This window comes from Pimephales promelas, chromosome 5, assembly GCF_988280905.1.
Source record: "Pimephales promelas chromosome 5, fPimPro1.hap1.1, whole genome shotgun sequence".
NCBI lineage: Eukaryota > Metazoa > Chordata > Actinopteri > Cypriniformes > Leuciscidae > Pimephales > Pimephales promelas.
In genome coordinates, this window is record NC_142773.1 from 40,926,799 (window position 1) to 40,948,283 (window position 21,485).

At 37.7% G+C, this 21,485-nt stretch overlaps 1 protein-coding gene across 6 annotated transcripts in view; it reads right to left on the reverse strand.

Annotated features, from left to right (window-relative positions):
- mtcl1 (microtubule crosslinking factor 1) overlaps positions 1–21,485 on the reverse strand; it is a 78,372-nt gene that overhangs the window by 25,460 nt on the left and 31,427 nt on the right. For 5 of the 6 annotated variants that reach the window (XM_089131548.1, XM_039649090.2, XM_089131549.1 and 2 more), the window contains exons 4-8: positions 13,675–13,734; positions 11,334–12,713; positions 4,219–4,320; positions 1,698–1,823; positions 327–545 (exon numbers count right to left, since the gene is read on the reverse strand). In XM_089131548.1, coding sequence (XP_088987674.1) covers positions 327–545; positions 1,698–1,823; positions 4,219–4,320; positions 11,334–12,713; positions 13,675–13,734 — 1,887 coding nt within the window. The remainder of the gene's footprint in view (positions 1–326; positions 546–1,697; positions 1,824–4,218; positions 4,321–11,333; positions 12,714–13,674; positions 13,735–21,485) is intronic. The other variant, XM_039649098.2, reaches the window with a different exon arrangement.

The window sequence follows — 21,485 nt, forward strand, 5'->3', positions numbered from 1 at the left end:
TTCTGTCATGATAATCTATAAATAGCATTCCTGGGGGTGTGGTTTATGTAAATTCTACAGTTGGTGATGTCACCAACCCAGGAGGAAGCTTGTGTAGTCCCTATCAGCCGTTTGTTGTAGTCCTTAAAAAGCGATTTCTTTAAAAGCAAATATCATCCTTTGCTTTGAACTTTAAGCGTTGTAACTTTGCAGATGTTGTTTATGCTCAAACAGCAACATTACGCACTAACTAAAGTTAGAAAAGTGAAATTATAAATCAACCACGCCTTTAATTATATCTGAGCTCATTTAATTCAGGGTTAACTAGGGCAGTTATTCTGGATCACCTCAGCGTGTGCACCTTCATCCACCCCGTCTGTCCTGCGCCCGAGCCTCCAGTGCATGAGGATCCAGCGCAGCTTCATGTACACGATCACTATATTGTGGCGGAACAATCTGACTTCCTGTTGCAGCTGCACTCTTTCCTGCGGCCATGTCGGCTCGTGGGATTGAAGTCCCTGCAGTTCGAGTCCTCGCCGTGCCTCTGCGCGCCTCCTCTCCTCCTCCTGCGCAAGAACAAACATTCAGAATAGGCAAGAGTGATGGTAAATAAAATGATTATTAACATGACTTAAGATTAATGAGAGAGTAATGAGATGGCAAATGATCGTGTGGGTGTTTTAAAGGAGTAGTTCACTTTTAAAAAACTTTTGCTGATAATTTACTCGCCCCCATGTCATCCAAGATGTCCATGTCTTTCTTTCTTCAGTCGAAAAGAAATTAAGGTTTTTGATGAAAACATTCCAGCATTTTTTTCCATATAATGGACTTCAATGGGAACCAAACGGTTCAAGGTCCAAATGAGAGTTTCAGTGCAGCTTCAAAGGGCTTTAAACGACACCAGACGATGAATAAGGGTCTTATCAAGCGAAACGATCGCTCATTTAATAAATAAAAAAAAAAAATACGTTTTATAAGCTCAAATGCTCGCCTTGCTCTGTTCTGTGAGACACATTCGTGACTCTCCTGTTCGAACTCGTTCATCAAAACAAACAAATCTTTTCCCGAGTCACCTCGTTCATTTCGTTCGTTGAATGAACCAAATGACACGAAAAAAGATTCGTTTATTTTTGCACTGAAAGTGTCTTTTGGACCTTGAACCGTTTGGACCCCATTGAAGTCCATTATATGGAGAAAAATGCTGGAATGTTTTCATCAAAAACCTTAATTTCTTTTCGACTGAAGAAAGAAAGACGTGGACATCTTGGATGACATGGGGGTGAGTAAATTATCAGCAAAAGTTTTTTTTTTTGTTTTTTTTTTAATGTGAACTACTCCTTTAAGATTTTATTCATTTACATTGCAAGCACCAGTCCAGCACCATGCATATTTTTCCTCTCAATTTAGGCCTTGGATTGATTATGAGCTCCAATATCATCCAATATGAGCCAAAAAAAGCCTCATGCATAAAAAAACAATATGCAAACTTACTGTTAGATTTAAAAAACAACAACATTTGGTCAAAATTTTCAATAATCTTGCATTATTTATTTTTTAGCACTTATTCCATATGTCAGGCTTTACAGGGTTAAGCTGGTATGACCATAGTGGTTAGTATCTCTCCATAATAAACAACTGTTTTCAAATCTGATTTATATGCGAGGAGCCTTTGAATCGATACAGCTCTGATCCTCTTTCTCAAAGTGAACCGCACGTACCTGAGGGATGGATGAAGAGAAGCCGTCTCTCTCCTCCGGTCCAGCCCTCATCCTCCGCTCATGGTCCAGGCGTAGCTGAATCTCTCTGGTAGAGAGTCCCGTCTCAGGCAGAGCCGGCTCACGAAACTGGAGCCCAGCAGAACACACAACACCAAAATCTCAAAATCCCAGCACTTTCCAGAGAGACCACATCCATTTCATGCAAACAACATCAGTGACATGCATCAAGGGAGAGGTATTTCAGTGTCTTCACTTTCTAGATTATATCACATTGTTACTGTTTCTTAGCTGGTTAGGAAGGAAAATATGAAATTAGCTTTTATGTTTGCAGTATTGATAAATAAAAATATAATAGGACACTATTCTTATTGCAACTATTTCATTATAAACTCCAGATCTATGGTGTCAAATGCATAGAAGGCTCATAATTAATTCAGATTAATTTCTACGGTAAAGGTGAAACTCAAGAAAACAAGGTGAAACTAATATATTATATAGAGTCATTACATGCAAAGTGAGATATTTCAAGCTTTTATTTGTTATAATTTTGATGATTATGGCTTAAAACAATTTCACAATATTCTAATTTTGAATTTAGGGTTTCAAATAAGGCCTGAAATATCTCACTTTGCATGTGATGAGTCTATTCTTTCAGCTGTTTTGTTTAGCCTGTCGAGTTCACTTTGAGCAGCGGCGCATAGACTGAAGCTTAGACAACCATATAGACGCACAACAAACGAAATGCAAATAAATATTGACCGATGGCATGATTAACACACATCCAGCCGTTGTTTTCATGTTACAAACAGTCACAAATTTGACAGAAACATCAAAGCTCCTGCATGCGTGAGAGGATGGTGTGTGTGTGTGTGTGTGGTTGCGAGTGAGAAGAAACCAAAAGAATCACTGTGAAACAATGGTGTGAATTAAATGATTCAAGTGAACGAACTGCTCTCAGCTGTATAGTGTTTCATTTAGTTGCATCAGATAAATCACGGATGTTGTTTTTCGTCTAATAACCTGGTATAAAATAATTGGATGTGATATGGTTTATGGTATGATAACTGGCTCTCTTCCGTTCAGTTTTATTACATTAAGGATTTATTAAATTAAATAAAGATATACAAGCTGGGAAGAATTGCTCTTCATTCTGAAATGTCTCATAGTCTTTCCTTCCATGCACTCTAAACAATGCTGGGTGGTTTCAACCCAAATTTGGGTCAAATATGGACAAACCCAAATGTTGGGTTAAAAATGCAATTAAAAAATGTACAGTTGAAAGTGAAAGTTGAAATTACATTTTTAACCTAACATTTGGGTTTGTCCATATTCTACCCAAATTTGGATTCAAACAACCCAGCATTGTGTAGAGTGTGTCGGTTACAAAACCCTATAACGTCCTCATAAGGGATCTGGCAAACTCTATGGGCATCGAATTAACAACGAAATATTCAAATAAGCAAACATACATATACCAAATATAGTCCATTTTAATTTGCACTCTAAACAATGCTAAGTTGTTTTAACCCAAATTTGGGTCAAATATGGACAAATGCTGGGTTAAAAATGTAATTTAAAATTTTAACCCAACTTCAACTTTCACTTTCAACTGTAAATGTTTGTATTACATTTTTAACCCAACATTTGGGTTTGTCCATATTTGAAACAACCAAGCATTTTTTCAGTGTCAGTGTGATATTATATTATTATAAAATATAATATTTGGAAATCAAATTATAATTTAATACATATTCTATGCATTGTGGGATTGCATTTGCCAATAAAGAAGTTATTTTAGAACGGCACATTTTTTTTTTTAGTTAAGTTTAGGCATAAACACACGGTAGGTTTTGAAACGGATGTAGAGACACACACTCTAAAAATGCTGGGTTGTTTTAACCCAACTTTGGGTCAAATGGACAAACCCAAACGTTGGGTTAAAATGTCATTAAAAAAAATTACAGTTGAAAGTGAAAGTTGAAGTGTAAATGACATTTTTAACCCAACATATGGGTTTGTCCATATTTGACCCAAATTTGGATTGAAACAACCCAGCATTTTTTAGAGTCAGTGTGATATTATATTATTATAAAATATAATATTTGGAAATCAAATTATTATTTAATACATATTCTAATAATTATATATTTAATGCATTGTTGGATTGCATTTGCCAATAATGAAGTTATTTTAGAATGGCACAATTTTAGGCATAAACACACGGTAGGTTTTGAAACGGATGTAGAGACACACACTCTAAAAATGCTGGGTTGTTTTAACCCAACTTTGGGTCAAATGGACAAACCCAAACGTTGGGTTAAAATGTCATTAAAAAAATTACAGTTGAAAATGAAAGTTGAAGTTTAAATGACATTTTTAACCCAACATATGGGTTTGTCCATATTTGACCTAAATTTGCACATTGCGCCGTCAGGGGTTTCACGTCCACAGAGGCACTGCAAGGACACTTTGGAAACGTATCTGGTCTTTAATTTCAGAGGCAGATGAACGAGGCACTGACCTCGGGTCTGAAACTGTGTGTTCTGGCGTATCTACTGAGTCCAGGGGCTCCCCTGGCTGCGGCTGACCCATCCGTGCCACTCTGCCGGTCTAGACACCACTCCTGTGAGTGAGTGAAGGAGGGAGAGGAGGAGAGGAGACAGAGGGAGGTGCATGGGGATCGGTGAACGACAAACAGAATCCACACAAACGAGACGAGAAAGAGTGGAGGGGGGGGAAACTGAAGGTGGGTTTAAGCAAAACTCAAAAGTGTGAAATGCAAGAAAGGGTGACACAACTTCCAAAAATGTTTATGAATTAAATAATAATGATTAAAAAAATAAATAAAAAAAAAAGAGAGAGAGAGCCAGCAGGCTACAAGACAAAGAAAAGCGCAAAAAGAAAGACCAACTTAAAGATGATGGCGTATGAGAGAGACGAGAAGAGAACGAGAATGAGGAGGAACAGAATCATGGGCTGAAACATCTGGGAACGGGATGAGGGATCAAGAGAGAAGAGGGGAAGGACCAAGGGGGAAAAAAGAATGCAAAACACTGGTTATGAAGCGCATGCGATGGGGATACATGAGTCTTACAACCAATAACCCAAAATGTGCCGTGACAGCGGGGACTAAACGCTAATGAGTCGAGCCAATCCAAGCCTCAGTCAAAGCCCTACTACTAATACGACTGTAAATTATAACTTAATATTAAGCTAATAAATACAATTGTAATGATAATTGAAATAAAGAATAATAATTATTTAACATATATTAAGAAAATAGTTAAATTAACACATTTCTAAAAAAATTATTATGTTTTTTTTTTAGCTTATCAATTGCTGGGTTGTTTTAACCCAACTTTGGGTCAAATATGGACAAACCCAGCCATTGGGTTAAATTTTGTAATTACATTTTTAACCCAACATTTGGGTTTGTCCATATTTGACCCAAAGTTGGGTTAAAACAACCCAGCATTTTTAGAGTGTAAGCTGATAATTAAAATAGTTAGTTACATTAAAATAATTCTAATTGTTTTTTTAGTTTTTTTTTTTAATATTTAAAGATAACTTTTATTTTCAGTGTATTCTATTCAATAATTAATTACATTAATTCAAGTTACTTAAATGTTGGATTTAAAACAATAAATATGTTATGGTATACACAGTTTGTTATATGGTACAGTGTTGGGTCACTTGACGTTTCCCCATCCTGAAAGCAAAGCCATTCGATAACCAAAGTTAAATACAAATGACAGTTTTACTTAGGTATTAACAATTAGCTTGCTAAACTAACTGGGAAATATTTCATAGTTTTATATAAAACTATTTTATGGTTGAAAATCCATACAAACATATTGTATCATACTATACACTCCAACTCTGGCTCAAACATGGACAAACCCAGCCGTTGGGTAAAATTTTAAAATAACTTTTTAACCCAATGTTTGGGTTTGTCCATATTTGACCCAAAATTGGGTTAAAACAACCCAGCATTTTTTAGAGTGGTGTATTGTTTGATTATAACTGTAAGTTTGATGAGCACTAACAGAATAATGCTACGTAACAAACAGCTCAAGGACGGGTAGGACTTTGACAGGGGCTTGAGTTTGGCAACATGTTGCTCACAGCGAAGCTCAGCCATGCGATGGAAGCAGCGTAGCAGTTAGCTGAAGCTTTAAATACACATCCTATAGGAGCGATCTCAGGGCTGTTGTCATTAACATCAAACCGTTCATAGATGTGAGGTGACTTCATGCTGGATGAAGAGTGTTTCTGTGGTTGGATTGAAGTGACGTGAGTCGTGACCCAAAGCAAAGAACCGATGGGTTCCACCAATGAACGTGAGCCAAATAAAGTCCCTTTCACACAGCCCGTTGATCCCAGGAAGTTGTCGGGAAATTGCCAGAACGCCTTCCGTGTGAACGCAAACACGATCGAGGATTGATAGCGGGAATAAATATCCATTAAAAAGGCTAGATGTCTTACGGTGGAGTCTCTATCGTCATCACCGGCGGCCATCTTGGCACAGGCAAGCTTTCTGGCGGGCTCTGTGGTTCCTGATGTGAGATGAGTGATCAGCACGAACACAAATACTCTCATCTCGCTGAAATCTTGACGGATTTACAAACGTTTTGGTTTCTTACAAACGTTATTAACGTGGCTATAATTCTGGATGATTATTTATTGATACACGTATTATTCAGTGTCATAAGCTACATCTCTGACGTCTGTAACAAACCAAACCGTTTGAAAATCGGTAGAAAATTGAGCAAGTTATGGTTGTTTAAAAAGTACATGCACCATTAAACACAATGTTATGAGTGAGCGAGCTGCCTGTGGCAAGATGGCCGCCAGTGCGGACGTCGACCTCCATTGGCCAGCAGCGCGGATGAGACATCTAGCCTTTATTATGGATATCTATGAGGTTGCGGACCAAGTAACATTGCCAATATCAGTCCCGGAACGCTGCTGTGTGAAGCCGTAATCAATGCCGTGTCGTAGCCGGGATCGTTCGCAAACAAGTGAAACGCAACGTAATGCGCTAGTATATGATCGAATCAGAGAGAGAGAGAGAAGAGAAATCGCAGCTCATGAGCAAACTTAAGACACTGCTGAGACATTACATGTCACACCGATGTCACGTATTCGTGGATTTTTACGGGTTGTGTGTGTGAACACACTCTCTGATTCCAGAAAATCACTGGCAGTGTGAATTAAGTGTGTATTTTCCAGAATCTCTGTGTGAAAGGGGCTTAAGTGAATTAACCAATCTGGAAAATGTTGGAATTATGATTGGAATCTCATTCAGACACTCAGAATACGATAAACTACGCCAAACCCGTAGTTTTAAAAGGTTATTTGTTGGAAAATTGACTCATGTTATTATCATAAACCAGTTTCAAAGCACAAAGCAGGGAAAAAAAGCTACAAGCAGTTCTATGGAAGTTAGCTTAAGACAATTTAGCATGTGAAACTCATTCATTGAGACAAAAGACGGATCAGCTCCATTATTCCTGAGAATGAGCAAGTCACATGAATATACAGAGACATTCTGTGTATTCAGAGTAGGTTTACAATTCATACGGAGCCTCTGGAGGTTATTCCCAAAATAAAAAATACGCAGTGTAAGCACTTTTTATTTGCCATATATCTTATATTTATAGCTGCAAGCTCCACATATGTTGCATCAGCATTAACTGTGCAAATAAAAAAAACGTAGATTTGCTCAACACCAGTACCCATTTGATCGAAAAACTTGTTTTACCGCCATTTTAACTGATGTTAGTATGCATCATGCAGCATCAACAGGGCCCAAAAATGACAAGTGCCAATAAATAGAAATAAAAATAAGATTAGGGATGCACCGATATGAACATTTCGGCCGATACCGATAACCGATAAGTCTTTATATTTGAAAGCCGATAACCGATATATTGGCTGATAAATCGAAATCCAAATTTTTGTAGTTTATTATTTTTGAGAGCCTGATTACATCTCATCATTAAAAGCCAAATTTTCTTATCAGGCCAAAAACACAACTTTTTTATTAAAATCATATATCTGCCGATATATCATGCATCCCTAAATTTAATTACGATATCCTAATTAATGTATAATTCTGGTATTTAACACCTTGAGTCTATTTTGTAGTTTGTTTTAAATGAAATAGAGTAGTGGACTTAGAAATTTTGACAATGGGTCCTGTCTCGAATTTTTCGAATTTTAGAATCGCCAGTGACAACTTTAGACTGGGTGTCTATGCGCATGCACAAACATGTCCTTAAAACAACGCTTAACGTTCATTTTCAAAACTGTGCAACTCACCGAGTGGTTGGTGGTGTTCGTTGATGATTAAAAACAAATATACTGGCGCTATGTATGCTTTCAATCTGTGTTGTTTGCTATAGTGGAACTATTTTTTCAGGTACCTCACAACCGCGTATAAACTTCCGCTCGATGTTTGAGTCTGAAGCGTTAGCACACTCCCGACCACTTGATGGCGACAACCAGGACGCTGTACGGAACAGTCCGGGAGCACAGTTGCTCTGCTCACGCTAGCCTTCTAAGAGACGGAGAACCGAGCGAAAAGACTACAACCAAATGTAAACAGACCCCTTTCCGTTTCCGGTAGCTAGCGCAGTAATATCAACGAGCACTGAGTCCTCCAGCCGACATCAATGCGATTTTAAAAAATGACAAATAAAATACGTCAGAAACGGTATTTCGCTACGCTACTTGTTTCGGAACATCAACGAACACCACCAACCACTAAATATGCATGAAAAAAAAACTGATTTAATCGGTATAGACATCAAAAAAAAAAATGTCTGTAAGGGATATTTATTAGGGCTGGGTAATAAATATCTATTTCTCGAAATTAATCGATTTTCGTTTTTACGAACCGATATCGATTCTCTCAAGAATCGATTAGTCATCCTGTTTCATTTGAATGAATGGGACACTGTATCGCGGCTGCGCGCATGCAAAAACTCACAATAATCTTTGTCCTTTGTTACTATTGATATGAAACAAAGTCTCAATTTTCAAATTACGTCCATTTTCTTTAGAAATTCAAAAACATAAATAACGTTTTGGCGCTGTGGCGTGAGATCGCTCTGGAGAAGCAGCAGCGCTGATCTCTCTTCCGGCTTAATAATACCAGTTACAGCGCCAAATAAACATGAATGAGCATCTGAAAGTGTGTTAAAAGATAGAGTACAACTTATCGAAATCCATATCATGTCACATTGATTCGCTCAATCAGCGTTTCAACCGTGGAAAGACGTCAGTTAAACAGCTTGTAATCAATGTATCGTCATATTTACCTCAGAAAACCCACATAAACTCGTTAGTCGGCTAGAAAAAATAACTCTAGAGAGGAGCATTTTGCTAAATATATACACCATATTACGCATTATAATCTTAATGTTCTTCAATATTTAATGCATATTTGAATAAATCTGGCAAGTTTTTGACAGCCACCATTTAAATGTTTATATTTCATATAATCTTCTTATTATAAAAATAAATAAAAGTCTAATTTAAGTGTTTGTATAGCTACAAAACAGTTCATTATTACCTTCATATTAGGCTAATGAAGCCAGGTAGGCTACAACTAGACTCCCATAGTTTACAGCATTAGTTAAGAGATTTGATTTCCTTATGAAAATTTGCCATTTATTGTAACTGATATCCAAAATAATCAATATTGAATCGAAATCGAATCGAATTGCAAGCTTGTGAATCGAAATCGAAATCGAATTGTGAAATTTGTGTCAATACCCAGCCCTAATACTTATGGAAAACAAATATTTCTCAGTTCACCTACTATTGGCACAGTAAATTTTGGACCCCGCAAAATGTGATTGTGGGTATGAAGAGAGGGCAGGAACAGATGCAGGTGTTCATGGTGGTTACTGCTAGGGAAGGAGAGGTATGGGCATCTTGGCTTAGCTGGGTGGCACTCTGTCATGTGTGGGTAAAGGTAATGTGCAATGCATTGCAGTGGTGGAATGTAACGAAGTACAAATACTTCGTTACTTTACTTAAGTACATTTTTCACGTATCTTTACTTTACTTAAGTACAATAAATAGTGCCTACTTTTTACTTTTACTTCGTTACATTTTGCAGCAATTATTATACTTTCTACTCCACTACATTTCTACAACTTCTGTTACATTTTCGTTACATTTTCTGATCATTTTTTTCCCCTGCCAAAACGTAATCTGACCGTCGAGCCCGTTCTCATCCTAAAGCGCCATATCAGACGCTTTTGCAAAAGCGTATCCAACGCACACGGCACCCTTTAACGTGAAATGAGACGCAGATATATTTGGGCAGATGGCGCCCCCTAGTGGTCTAACCCTTACACCAGTGACGTTTGGTTGCCATAGATACAGTATATCAACCCGGCAGTATATCAACAGCACGGCCGGTCACACTAAATGCGTCTCACACGCAGTGTGTTTATCGTGCAACTCATACGCGAAAATTTGTTTTTACGTGCATAGGAAACACACCGTGTGTAATATATGTTTGGTTTGGTTAGGATTATGGCAAGCCAAGAGGTTCAGAATTACACCATAAATGAATCGCGTTTACTGCCAAACATAACATATAGTAAGGATAAGCATGATATTGCCTAATTGCAAGCTTGTTTCAGAAATGGTGACGTTTTTTTCCATCATTATTGAACATCATTATAGGAGTAGGCTATTAGGTTGAATGAGTTAGAATTAAATGTTTTATTAATCATTAGAAAATAGACATTAAGATAATAAATTGTTATGCAAGTACTTTTACTTTTAATACTTAAAGTACATTTAAAATAAAGTACTTTTTACTTTTTACTTAAGTATGGTTGTCATTGTGTTACTTCTACTTTTACTAAAGTAAATATTTATCTGGGTATTTGTACTTTTACTTAAGTACTGAGATTCAGTACTTCCTCCACCACTGATGCATTGTGGGATATACTATTTCACGCAGTTGCTCGCCTTGCTCTGTTCAGAATCGGAAAAAGATTCGTTCATTTTGATGAACGAGTTCGGACAGTAGAGTCACAAACGCGCATCGCAAAACAGAGCAAGGCGACCATTTGAGCTTATAAAACGTAAACTTTGTTATTTATTTATTAAACGAGCGATCGTTTCGCTTGATAAGACCCTTATCAACAGTTTGCAGTTTTTACTTAAACAGTCTTTTAGACCTTGAACCGTTTGGTTCCCATTGAAGTCCATTATATGGAGAAAAATCCTGGAATGTTTTCACCAAAAACCTTAATTTCTTTTTTAAACCTTGATTTAAAAAGAAAGAAAGACGTGGACATCTTGGATGACATGGGGGTGAGTAAATTATCAACAAAAGTTTTTTCGAAAGTGAACGACTCCTTTAACATTTCTTTTCACCTCACATAAATAGTGAGTTGACGAATCATGCCAGCCAAAGTTAGTCGAATAGCTTCCTTTCATGACTGGCGGTGTATGGACATGAAGATGCAGAATCAGTATAAAGGTGTATGCATTCTCACAAAGGGACTTTCAAATGAGGAAGCAGCAAAGGAAAAAGGGAAGTTGCCATGTCACGTGATTGCAAACACCGAATAAAGATGAAGGGTCGGGTTACACATATCCTACCTGGAAGTCCGTCACCAGATCCCTTCCCAGAGTGCCGATGGGCGAGTCTCTTGACATGGAGGTAACAGTGGAAAGGAAGCTGCTAGATTCAGTGAGGTTGGGCATGGGGGAAAGGTCATCGACGCGATCCCGTAGACCCTCCCCAAGGTGGTCCACTTTGTCCATGAATTGCTGGAGTTCTGTACGGAAAGCCCTCATGCGGGTGTTGACCGAATCCAGCACCTGAGAGTCGGGTTTCGAGTCTCCATCGCCCCTGAACTCTGAACCCTCCGCAAGAAGATCCCCTCCCAGGACGACCAGACCACCTTCGTGGATCAGACTGTCCGTATCCGTGATGAGCCGCTCCACTGTTTTTCCAAGCCGTTCGGCTTCACGCCTGACGTTGTTGAGCGTCTCTCGGTCTTCCCGTCTCCGCTGGGCCACTCCCAGCTCACCGGTATCCGAGGGTTTCTCGCCACTGGCGAATCCAGAGGTGGCCGTCTTCTCAAACAAGTCATCAGAGTCGCTCTCGCCGCCAACAGGACCCTCACGTTTGGGGTGGAGCAGCAGAAGCCTGGCAGTCTCGTCCTCATCGGTTTCCCTTCGCCCGGGATCACTATCCACATCAGGGCTACTGGTGCGCATTCCCAAGTGTGCTGCCAGGTCACAGCGCTGCATATTGGAGATTAGCACCCGGTTCTCGTACTGAAGCTTCATGACCTTCCCGCTTAGCTCGTTGACCTGGAGTCTAGCGGCTTTGAGCTCCTCCTGGAGTGTGGCGCCACTCCCTGCTCCCGAAAAACCATTCCCAGGTTTGATCGCACCAGCACCTCCACCCTCAGCTCCTTCGGACTCCCGTTCGGCTTGGCTAGGCCCGAATTTGAAGCGGTTGAGCTCGGATGTCAGTTGTTTGTTGTGGTCCTCGATCTCAGAAATGGAGCGACGCAGCAGCTCTGCCTCCTCTTCAACAAACTGCAAGTGCCGTCGCAATTCGCTCGCAGATTCCAGGGCGTCGCCACCGTACGGTGAGGTAGGGACACTTGAGAAGGGTTCGCGCCCAAAGCAATCCCTCTCATATTGGCAGCGCAGGTCTTCGTTTTCCGCCCTGAGGCCACGGTTCTCAACCTCCAGCTCTACAATCTTCCTCCCCAGGATGTTGGCTTCCTCTTCGACCAGTTTGAGCCGTAAGCGTAACTCGGCTTCCCGGGTGGTGTGAGGTCCTCCACCGGACACCTCCGCCAGGGGCAAAGGGCTGTCCACGTCGCCGTATACTGATTTATACTTCTGCAGTTCCTGTTCCAGTTCATCTTTCTCACGGCCAATTTTTGCCATCTTTTTACGCATGAGGGCCGATTCCTCCTTGGCAAACTGTAGCTGACAGCGCAGATCTGCACTGTCCTCCTGAAAAGTAAGAAATATGTGAATTTACAAGGCAATACCAATCATTTGGAAGGAGTAGCTCACTTTTGAAAAAACTTTAATCACCCCCATGTCATCCAAGATGTCCATGTCTTTCTTTCTTCAGTCGAAAAGAAATTAAGGTTTTTGATGAAAACGTTCCAGCATTTTTCTCCATATAATGGACTTCAATGGGAACCAAATGGTTTAAGGTCCAAACGACAAGAGTCATTTGGTTCATTCAACGAACGAAACGAACGAATTGACTCAGAAAAAGATTTGTTCATTTTGATGAACGAGTCCGAACAGGAGAGTCACAAACGTGCATCACAGGCGACCATTTGAGCTTATAAAACGTAAACTTTGTTATTTATTTATTAAATAAGCGATCGTTTCGCTTGATAAAACCCTTATTCATCGTCTAGTGTCGTTTAAATCCCTTTGAACAGTTTGCAGTTTGTACTGAAAGTGTCTTTTGGACCTTGAACTCTTTGGTTCCCATTGAAGTCCATTATATGGAGAAAAATGCTGGAATGTTTTCATCAAAAACCTTAATTTCTTTTCAACTGAAGAAAAAATGACATGGACATCTTGGATGACATGGGGGTGAGTAAATTATCAGCAAAAGTTTTTTGAAAAGTAAACTACTCCTTTAACTTTAATTCATTTTTATTTCAGTTTTAGTAATTTAGTAAATCAACGAACTTATTTTATTTGAAGTTTTTTCATCTAACATTATTTTATTTCTGCTTTATTTCAATTTACAAAAACAATTAGTTTGAACAATTTATGAAATTAAATATATGGAACTTATAGTACCAATAAACAGGTACAAATTGTACTTTAGTGAATAAATCAAATCGATACATAAATAAAAGGGGCAAAATATTTGGTGGTTTAGATTTGTGTCGTGTTGAGTTGTTCTGTATAAGGCATGTGAATTGATTTCTGTGTTTGTACACACCTGAGTTAAAGACTTCTTATCTTTGAAAGTTTCTCTACTGCCTCTCCTCCGCAGAGCAGTCTGAAAGACAACAAGAGCAAAGTTAGACAATGTAAAGTGAACAAGGTAGATTGACAAAAAGTGCATTTTCATTGCAGTTACCAGTAGGGTTGGATTGGCCAGTTTCGATTCATTCCAGTAAGGTAAAATTTAGTCAAACATTTATATCAAACATATTTATTCTGTGTCTTTTGGCAAAACATTTTGTTGCAGCTGATATTTATGAAAAATCAGCAGCCTAAAGAACAGTAACATTTTCCTATGGTTTTAACAAAAATACCACATCAAACCACTGGACTAACTAATATAAATATCAAACATTATTAAAGACAAGTAATCAGGAATAAAATAAGAATGAATAAACAAATTAGTTATAACTGAACAAGTTCAGATGCAGAAATTGTAATCAAATGTAAAATATCACTGCAATTTTTAAGAATTCCCAGCCCTATTACCAGTACTGGTAACCTTCATGAACAACTGGGGCAGACAGAAGCGTTTATAAATAAATGAATAAATCATTTTGAATAAATTTGATTTGATCACACCATCAATTCTGAATATCATATCAACCTTAAACCCATTATTATGTGAATTACATGTGCTGTTCCTTATGGCAGACCTTCTTTATATCTCAGAAAATTACATAAGGAATCCATACAAGAAAAGAAAAGCTGGTACACTCTAAAAAATGCTGGGTTGTTTCAACCCAAATTTGGGTCAAATATGAACAAACCCAAATGTTGGGGTTAAAAAATGTACAGTTGAAAGTGAAAGTTGAAGTTGGGTTAAAATTTTAAATGACATTTTTAAGCCAACATTTTGTCCATATTTGACCCAAATTTAGGTTAAAACAACCCAGCGTTGTTTAGAGTGCAGCTTTTCCATTACACTCTAAAAAATGCTGGGTTGTTTCAACCCAAATTTGGGTCAAATATGGACAAACCCAAATGTTGGGGTTAAAAAATGTACAATTGAAAGTTGAAATTGGGTTAAAATTTTAAATGACATTTTCAACCCAACATTTGGGTTTGTCCACATTTTACCCACATTTGGGTTCAAACAACACATCATTGTTTAGAGTGAAGCTTTGCAGGTGATCAATAGTCAACAAAAACAAATCTGGAAATGAAAATGCAGAGAATAAACAAAGCTAGTTTGGGATTTCCACAATTTTCAAGATGGACGATCAGCTTTAAGTGCCTTTCTTTTGCACTTTTGCAAAATGGGAATCTGAAATTGATTTTGAATTGCAGCATATGTGAATCAGGAAACAAAAAATGGATGGAAAGGAATGGATGTGGCCAGAAAACTTAATAATCAAGAGTACACTGAATGGACAAGAATGGTGGAAAATGAAGTTTACTATATTTCCAGGTTGTTACATACAAGGTGAAATCAAGCCGACCCACTTGAGCTGCTTCTCAGTGTTGCCATGAGAGGTGCACACATTAGCATGAACTAGTTGATCTGAAGGAGAGATGATCAAGACAGTCATGGCAGAGCAAGTTTCAAGAGAATCGTACTGAGCAAGTCAGTAAATGTGTAAACAAACACATCCAATTATGTTGCTATAACCATTGGCAGATCACACACGGTCTCTTACTTAAATCAAAAATGTAAATACTAGTCAAACTTTGCCCTGCTTACTGCTGGTCTATCTTGAGTCATGAACTTAAATAGCTGCTGCTGATGGCTGTGTTAGCTTGAATCATTTATGGCCAGACAGATGGAAAGTGTGAGATGGGTACAGGAGAGGAGGGAGTTGTTCATCAACACACAGCAACCGAGTGCGAGAGAACCCAAATACATCCCCAAAACAAAGGGAGGAGGTGATGAGGTGATTTCTATGTGGGTTTGGTTGAGTCTGCAATATGGTTACAATTTACGGTTCACAATTTCCCCATTCACGTTAAGACAGCCTCCAATGAAGTCATCATCACTAGCTGGCACACAAACACAAGTCAAGAATTACTATTACTCAGACAAACTATTGAACTTTAGTGTGCAAAAAAACTTTTGCTGATAATTTACTCACCCCCATGTCATCTAATATGTCCACGTCTTTCTTTCTTCAGTCGAAAAGAAATGAAGATTTCGATGAAAACATTCCAGGATTTTCTCCATATAATGGACTTCAATGGGGTCCAAATGGTTCAAGGTCCAAAAGAGAGTTCCATTGCAGCTTCAAAGGGCTTTAAATGATTAAAGACGCTGAATAAGGGTCTTATCAAGTGAAACGAACGGCCATTTCAGCAATAAATAAAAAGTTTAAGTTTTATAAGCACAAATGCTCACCTAGCTCTGTTCTGTGACTCTCCAGTAAGAACTCGTTCATCAAAATGAGTTAATTCATTCATTTCGTTCGTTGAATGAATGAAATGACTCGAAAAAAGAATCGTTCGTTTTGATGAACGAGTTCGAACAGGAGAGAACTGCACTGAATCTCTCATTTGGAACTTGAACCGTTTGGACCCCATTGAAGGACATTATATGGAGAAAATCCTGGAATGTTTTCATCAAAAACCTTAATTTCTTTTCGGCTGAAGAAAGAAAGACATGGACATCTTGGATGACATGGGGGTGAGTAAATTATCAGCAAAAGTTTTTTTTAAAGTGAACTACTCCTTTAAGATGGTATATTCATGCAGGAGTTCATGTTGTAGTTAAGGTTAGTTCCTCATTCGTACATGGCTTAACTCATCATTAGTTCATGGTAAAGTAACTATTAATTCAGGTATTAATACATGATTATTCATGCACTATTATTGTAAAGTGTTACCTACTTATGTAATGTGTAATATGTTAGTTTGGATAGATGAATAGATTATATTGCACCCCATAAACAAAATCATGCAAAGAAAAAAAGCAGTAAACCACCCCTTTCATTTAATAAAAATATCTTTTGAATGGTAGAGAGCAACCTCTGAATAACATGAATATTGCAATTTCTTGTGAAAAGAAAAAAAGGTTGAGTAGTACAAGGAGAGAGAATCAGACAGAGGCATATAATGCTCACAACAGTGGTCAAGGTTAGATAATCACAGTCGACTAATCCTGCTGTCTGGCCTCGTCCCAAATCACGCCTACATTCACAGACCCACAGCTACTGTCCATCTTTTTTTGGACTCCTGCCTCAGTTTCCAGAAACAGTCACTGGAACAGCTTAGATATATTACAATTAATACAGAAATATATTTATGATTTCATATTCAACCTAAATAGGCATGACTTAAAGGTAGCAAACAAGTAGAAAAAACAAGCGTGTAAATCAACAGATCTGCACTTTAAACAATACTGGGTTGTTTTAACCCAAATTTGGGTCAAATACGGACAAAACCAAATGTTGGGTTAAAAAAACTTCAACTTTCACTTCAATTGTATTTTTTTAAAATTACATTTTTAACCCAACATTTGGGTTTGACTATATTTTACCCAAATTTGGGTTAAAACAACCCAGCATTGTTGTTAGTTCTAGTGCGCAACACGTGCTGCGTTTCTTGCAAGATTTTGAATTAAAAAAAATGATGGTATCAATTAAATTAAATGCATTTGTATAGAGCTTTTCACAAGCAATATTGTTCCAAAGTAGCTTTCTGAAGCATTTTTGAACCCACAGAAATGCTTAAAAGTGTTTTCCCTTCTATGTAAAATGTTTGATAATTTCAACGATGGTGAATACAGGTTAGAATGTGTTTTCGAGGGGCTTTAGTTGTGATGAAAATACACACACTCTATTCAGCATGAGCACAAAGCTTCAGTCGTCTGTCTTTGCTGCATATAGAGGTTATTCTCTCTCCCTAAAAATGTCCCAGAATCTCAGATCAGAATGTGTCAATTGGTTTGGAAAGGCTGAAGTTGTATCTACAGGTCCAGGATCAGTGTTTTTCTGAAACTCAGGGGAGGTTTGTCTCCATCTGCCGTCCAGCAGGAGGTCTTTGTGGAGGAAGCAGGACACATTCAGCCATTCATTATTCCACATTCGGAAAACACTTCATTTCACCAAATTAATCTGCAAATAGCCAGAATTTGCCACTCAAACCAACATCCATGCATTTCATATTGATATTTTTAGTTATGCACAAATCTCGCTGTATACAGCTTGCAGAAATACAGGACGGACTGAAGTGAGTTTAATCAAGGTTGACTGCTATCTAATATCTGCTGATCTATCCTGACTGACTCTGCAGTCCAGCGCTGTGACTGAGCTGAGATACAACTGAGGTCGACTCAAAGTCACTAACACACACCCGGGAAGACACGGGACATCTGCTGCCTGACACAACACACAACCATACACTCGCTCTCACCGACTTTGGATTTGCTCTGAATCTGATACCTGTGCTTACTGTGAGGATCTGATTATAATACCATGGGTTTTTTTGTAAATATATGAGTTGTTTGATTAGCAAATTCACATGATATTTGTGACATATACTGCGTCAGTGTTCTCATTTCTGTAACCTAATTCCTAATGTACTGATATAAATTAAGACAATATCACATCAAATTGCTTTGGTGAATATAATACTAAAATATAATACATATATTAGGCACTTTTACATTTAATAATTGTTTTGCAGATTGATGATATACAGAACAATACAAAGACAGATAGATAGATAGACGGACAGACGGACAGAGAGACAAACAGACATACAGACAGACAGACAGACAGACCGAACGATAGACAGATAGATAGATAGATAGATAGATAGATAGATCGATCGATAGATAGATAGATAGATAGATAGATAGATAGATAGATAGACAGACAGACAGACAGACAGACAGACAGACAGACAGACAGACAGACAGACAGACAGACAGACAGACAGACAGACAGACAGACAGACAGACAGACAGACAGACAGACAGACAGACAGATAGATAGATAGATAGATAGATAGATAGATAGATAGATAGATAGATAGATAGATAGATAGATAGATAGATAGATAGATAGATAGATAGATAGATAGATAGACTGCTATGTGTTACAAGCTTTGGCAATATTGTAATATGTACAGTCATGCCAATAAAGCAATTTGAATTGAATTGAATTGAATTAGATAGATAGATAGACAGACAGACAGATAGATAGAGAGACAGACAGACCGAACGATAGACAAATAGATAGATAGATAGATAGATAGACAGACAGACAGACAGACAGACAGACCGAACGATAGACAAATATAAACAGACAGATAGACAGATAGACAGATAGATAGACAGACAGACAGACAGACCGAATGATAGACAGATAGATAGACAGACAGGCAGACAGACCGATCGATCGATCGATAGATAGATAGACAGAAAGATAGATAGACAGACAGACAGACAGACAGATAGACCGAACGATAGACAAATATAGACAGACAGGCAGACAGACACACAGATAGATAGATAGATAGATAGATAGATAGATAGATAGATAGATAGATAGATAGATAGATAGATAGATAGATAGATAGATAGATAGATAGATAGATAGATAAACAGATAGACAGACAGACAGACAGACAGACAGACAGACAGACAGATAGATAGATAGATAGATAGATAGATAGATAGATAGATAGATAGATAGATAGATAGATAGATAGATAGATAGATAGATAGAGAGACAGACAGACCGAACGATAGACAGATAGATAGACAGACAGACAGGCAGACAGACAGATAGATAAATAGATAGATAGATAGATAGATAGATAGATAGATAGATAGATAGATAGATAGATAGATAGATAGATAGATAGATAGATAGATAGATAGATAGATAGATAGATAGATAGATAGATCTAAAGAAAGAATCAATAAAATAGTTCTAATTAAATAAAAATATATTTTAGTCAATATTTGTGTCAGCTGTTATTAGTAATAGCTTTCAGAGCTTTGGTATGTGTGATTTTTCTTCTCACTCTCTGGTTAATAACCACATCTCTGTAGCCCAAATCCTCTCTTTATTAACTGTCCTTGGGGTTAGTTGAACACCAGAGATACAGAGATGTTTCCTGGTTCCTGTCAGATGATAAAGCTGAGCGTTCTGCTTCAGTGAACATTAATGAACGCTCGGGTCTCTAATGGAGGGTCAATATTTACCATCCAGACTCAGATTTCACGTAACCTTGAGATCTGAAGATAACAAACACATTTTTTAATAGTGCCAAGGTCTCTCTCTCAGAGCGGTTCGATGTCTCTCTCTACTAAAGGCTTGTTAAGGACCAGAAAAGCAGAAATACGATGAAACTTAAACACAAAGAAATTCCATACTGATGGAGACGCTTGTTTACTGTCTGCGTTCCCATGACAACAGCCTGAATAATCACTGTCCCCTGAAGTCAACAACACGACTACAGCAACACAGAGCCTACAACACTTCAAAGTGGATGACACGTCGAGACAAACAACAAAACACACCACTTCCAATTAATGCTTCTAATGTGATCTTATAGAAACTGGTATTCGAGTTCAATTTCTCAGATTAAACATGCATCAATGCTACATTTTTCTACATGTCATAATCATTTGTTAACAAACAAGTATTCATTCATTCAATGAGCTCATTGTTTCTGCCTTAAATTATTACATTTTTTATAATTTATCTGAAAGATGCAAATCTCAACAATGGTGACAATAATCAACCTTATGGGGTTTGAACCCGAAACATTTCAGCTAACAACCCCACAAACAAAAGCAGTCTCAGATCAGAGTGTGTGTTTCTGTCTTATAAACACCTCCATCCATCAGAACAGCACAGTAAGGTGTTGTCATAGTGTGTGCACTCACACACTGCAGTGATTCTCCCACAAAACACTAATGAAACAGTCACGCTCTGTTATTCCCGCTCGCTCTGATTGAACTCGATGTGTCAGAGCAGCATGATGGAAAAGACAGAAACAGAGGAAGATGGGCAAAAACAGATCTTTAAAATCTTTCCATTTAGGCTGTGTCGTGCTCGTCATTTACATGCACAACAGTAAGCGGATAACTCACAAATATCAGCTTATTGAAATCATTTACATGCAACTAGTTTGTCATGTAACCTGACAACGCAAGTAAACCGTGTTTGCATGACTTTATTAATAAATCAGGTTGTGTGTGTGATGTCTTTTTCATTTATCATGTGGGTAGGTGCAGCGTTTTGAGTTGACTGAGCCACTTCTACTTCTGCTGCACGAAATGAGAGGACATTTGATCATTTTCTGGGCCATGAAACAGTATGGCAAGCCGTTTTAGCTTTTATTCATTTCCAGGATATGAACAATTTAATTGCTGATGTCTGTAATTGTATTTTCACTAGTGAAATTTCACCATAGGCTGCCATTCAAAATAATTTGTTGATGTCAAGAATTGATTTTTTACTAGTAGAAATATCATTTTTGATATTAATAATTGCATTGTTAGTAAAAATGCGAATTCCTGATATCAATAATTAAATTGTCACTAGTTGAAATGTCTATTCTTGATATTAACAATACAATTGGTACTAGTAAAAATGATAATTTTTGATATTTCTGATATCAATATTATTTTAGATATCTAAAATGGCTTTCTTACTAGTAACAATCACATTCATGATATCGGAAATTAGTAAAAATTGAGTTATTGATATCAAAAATGATCATTGTTACTAGTAGCAATTAAATTGTGTATATCAAGAATAGACATTTCAACTAGTAACAACTGAATTCTTGATATCAAAAATAAAGTTTTTTACTAGTAAGAATTGTATTTCTGATATGTGAAATTGGAATTTCAAC